The sequence below is a fragment of the Aotus nancymaae genome, unplaced genomic scaffold, assembly GCF_030222135.1.
Source record: "Aotus nancymaae isolate 86718 unplaced genomic scaffold, 86718_ANA_hifiasm-v0.15.2.pri h1tg000007l, whole genome shotgun sequence".
Classification (NCBI taxonomy): domain Eukaryota; kingdom Metazoa; phylum Chordata; class Mammalia; order Primates; family Aotidae; genus Aotus; species Aotus nancymaae.
In genome coordinates, this window is record NW_026988418.1 from 58,300,106 (window position 1) to 58,303,503 (window position 3,398).

General features: G+C 43.2%; 1 protein-coding gene across 1 annotated transcript; it reads left to right on the plus strand.

Annotated features, from left to right (window-relative positions):
- Nucleotides 1–918: 918 nt before the first annotated feature.
- Nucleotides 919–2,684, plus strand: LOC105733021 (small nuclear ribonucleoprotein F). The gene is made up of 2 exons (XM_064370702.1): nt 919–924; nt 2,388–2,684. The coding sequence occupies exons 1-2, from the start codon at nt 919–921 to the stop codon at nt 2,682–2,684; spliced, it is 303 nt and encodes a 100-aa protein (XP_064226772.1).
- Nucleotides 2,685–3,398: the final 714 nt, after the last annotated feature.

The following is a 3,398-nucleotide window of genomic DNA, read 5'->3' on the forward strand; positions in this document are numbered from 1 at the left end:
CTGAGTTCAAGCAACTCTCCTGCCTCAACCTCCTGAGTAGCTGGGGCTACAGGCATGTGCCACCATGCCCAGCTAATTTTTGTATTTTTAGTAGAGACAGAGTTTCCCCATGTTGGCCAGGCTGGTCTTGAATTCCTGACCTCATGATCCACCCACCTTGGCCTCCCAAAGTGCTGGGATTACAGGCGTGAGCCACCACACCCGGCCTCTGGCAGTGATTTCTGTAGAGGAATTGAGTACATGGGATTTTGAGATCAGAGAGAGATCTAGAGTAGCAATACAGACTTGGAATTGTCTCCCTGTGGTTAGTAAATGAGGGCATGGCAATGTTATAGAGAGGGCTTAGACATTGGTGAGAAATGACCCTAGCGTTAAATCCCAGCTCTATCATTTACTGGTGGTACAACTTTAGATGAGTTACTCTGTAATCTCAGTTACTTCATTTGAAAAGCTGGGGAACATAATGCTGACCTTGTAGAGTTATAATGAGCATTTAGAATGCCTAGTAGAATATCTAGAACATAACAAGTGGTCAATAAATGGTAACCAATTTTGGGCAAGTAGGTGGCATGACATGGGAAAAGCTTGTACAGGGGAAAGGAGGCAGGATGAGGATGAGGTTGGAACCCTGGAGAACAGCAACAGCCCAGAGGAAGGTAAACAAAACAGAGCCAGCAAAGGGGTGAGGAAGAGGCACCAGAGAACCAGAAGATGGAAGTGTCCTGGAAGCAAAGGGAAATGATTCTTTCAAGAAGAGGATTTTTTCTGGTAGATGAACTGGCATTTCACAGAGAAGGAAATACAAATGGCAAACACAGACAAAAAGATGCTTTTGATACCACTCATCATTAAAGCCGTGCAGATTAAAATAACAATAAGGTACTACTTTTCACCATTCATTTGGTACAGATAAGCAAGATGACGGTAAAGTGGAGTAATATCCAACGTTGACCCAAGTGTGGAGAAAACGCGTATGCTTGCATACCCTGTGGGAATATACATTCATATCATTTTCAAAGGGCAATTTGTCAAAACTATGTCCAAATCGTGATGTATATGTTCTTGATTCAGGCATTGCACTTCTAAGAATTTACCCAATTTACCCAGCAACAAATGCACAAGTTTATAAAGATGTATCTTCTAAGATATTAATTACAACATTGTTTAACACAGAAATAAAAAACTCGGAGCAACCTAATGCATATCTGAAAGGAACTGACAAAATAAAAATGTAGTGCATTCTTACAGCTTAGGTTGGGAGATAATGGGGATTAGGTTGGAGACACACAGACCTTGGAACAGCAATGACAGGAATGACAGGCTGTGTGTGTCAGGAGCATGGAGAATGCCCAATTTGTGGTGTGGGCTGGTAAGAATATGGAGAGACATGTTGAACACAGTTTTGTTTTGTTTGAGATAGAGACGTTGATGGTGTACACTGTGATAATTCTCTCTAACCCCATCAATCTTTAATAATCCTTTAAACATCAGGATATATTTAGTGTGATTGGATTTCTTGTAAATGCTGGTCAAAGAACTGAGTTTTGTGTCAAGCATGGCATGTGGCCAAAAAAGTCAGTCAAGCAGATGAGACGGACGGCCAACATCTGGGTCGCATATGCTTGTGTATGTGTAAACATTTTCTTGAAACATATGCAAAGATCTGTTGCCAGAGTTACCTCTAGGGGGCGAGACTGGGGATGCTTTATGGAGGTGCACTTTTTAGTTTTTCCCCTTCCAAATCATTAGTATTTTACTTTAAAAACAATTAAAAAAAAAAAGTGTAGCACTCAAATAATATAATTGGAGAATGGCAGTGACCCCTAACCAGTTGAGTATAGTGTCTCAACTTTGCCCCAGATTTGACTCTTGCATGACTGTGAAGACTAGAATGATTCTTTTTTTTTTTTTTTTTTGAGATGGAGTTTCGCTCTTGTTACCCAGGCTGGAGTGCAATGGCGCGATCTCGGCTCACCGCAACCTCCGCCTCCTGAGTAGTTGGGATTACAGGCACGCGCTACCACGCCCAGCTAATTTTTATATTTTTTAGTAGAGACGGGGTTTCACTTTGTTGACCAGGATGGTCTCGATTTCTTGACCTCGTGATCCCCCCGCCTTGGCCTCCCAAAGTGTTGGGATTATAGGCGTGAGCCACCGCGCCCGGCCTAGAATGATTCTTGAAGAGAGATACAAGCGAAGCGATTGTGCTTACAAAAGGTTTGAAAATGACACATTTCTGAAATTATGTAATTCACACATTACAGCAAAAGTGCCGTTTGTTGCAATTCATGCGTATTCACATTGTAAATAGTAGGTGCTCCGCTAGGGACCTGCGGTACCTGCTGTAGTCACGAGTGATGGGCGGCGGCCGGGTTGGCGGTGAGTAGCCTGCAGCATTCGCCCGTGGTTACGATGAGCTGGGACTGAGGGGTAAGCTCAATCCCAAACCTTTCCTCAGGGGACTAACAGGAAAGCCAGTGGTGGTGAAACTTAGGTGGGGAATGGAGTACAAGGGCTACCTGGTGTCTGTAGATGGCTACCGGAACGTGCAGCTTGCAAATACGGAAGAATACATAGATGGAGCGTTGTCAGGACATCTGGGGGAAGTTTTAGTAAGGTGTAATAATGTCCTTTATATCAGAGGTGTGGAAGAAGAGGAAGAAGATGGAGAAATGAGAGAATAGCATCTTTTGCGGGGCATTTATATATATACATATATTTCTAGACAATAAAGATTTTTTTTTTTAAAGTAGATGTGTATTGTCTTCAATAATGTTTAAAATACCTAAACCTAGCTGGGCGCGGTGGCTCACACCTGTTATCCCAGCACTTTGGGAGGCTTAGGCGGGCGGATCATGAGGTCAAGAGATCGATACCATCCTGGCCAACATGGTGAAATCCCGTCTCTACTAAAAAAATACAAAAATTAGCTGGTCGTGGTGGTGCGTGCCTGTAGTCCCAGCTACTTGGGAAGCTGAGGCAGGAGAATTGCTTGAACTCGGGAGGCAGAGGTTGCAGTGAGCCGAGATCGCGCCACTGCACTCCAGCCTGGTACCTGGGGACAGAGCAAGACGTCTCAAACAAACAAACAAACAAACAAAATAAACAAAAAAAACCCTAAACATTTGCCCAAAGTTCAGATACACATATATACTCTCAATTGACTAAATTTTAAGAAATCTATACTCTGGTAATTGCTAAATGCTGCTGTGCAGGGCAACCCCTCACTCTGCGTTTGACATAGCACTGCACCATAGTTCCCTAATCCACATCCTGTGCTCTCCATGAAACCAAAGCAAGAAATGAGAGTCTTATGAATCACCCACACACTTAGCAGTCACATACACGCTATTTTCAGGACACGTGAGACCCACGTTTACAGTAATTTAGACATTTTG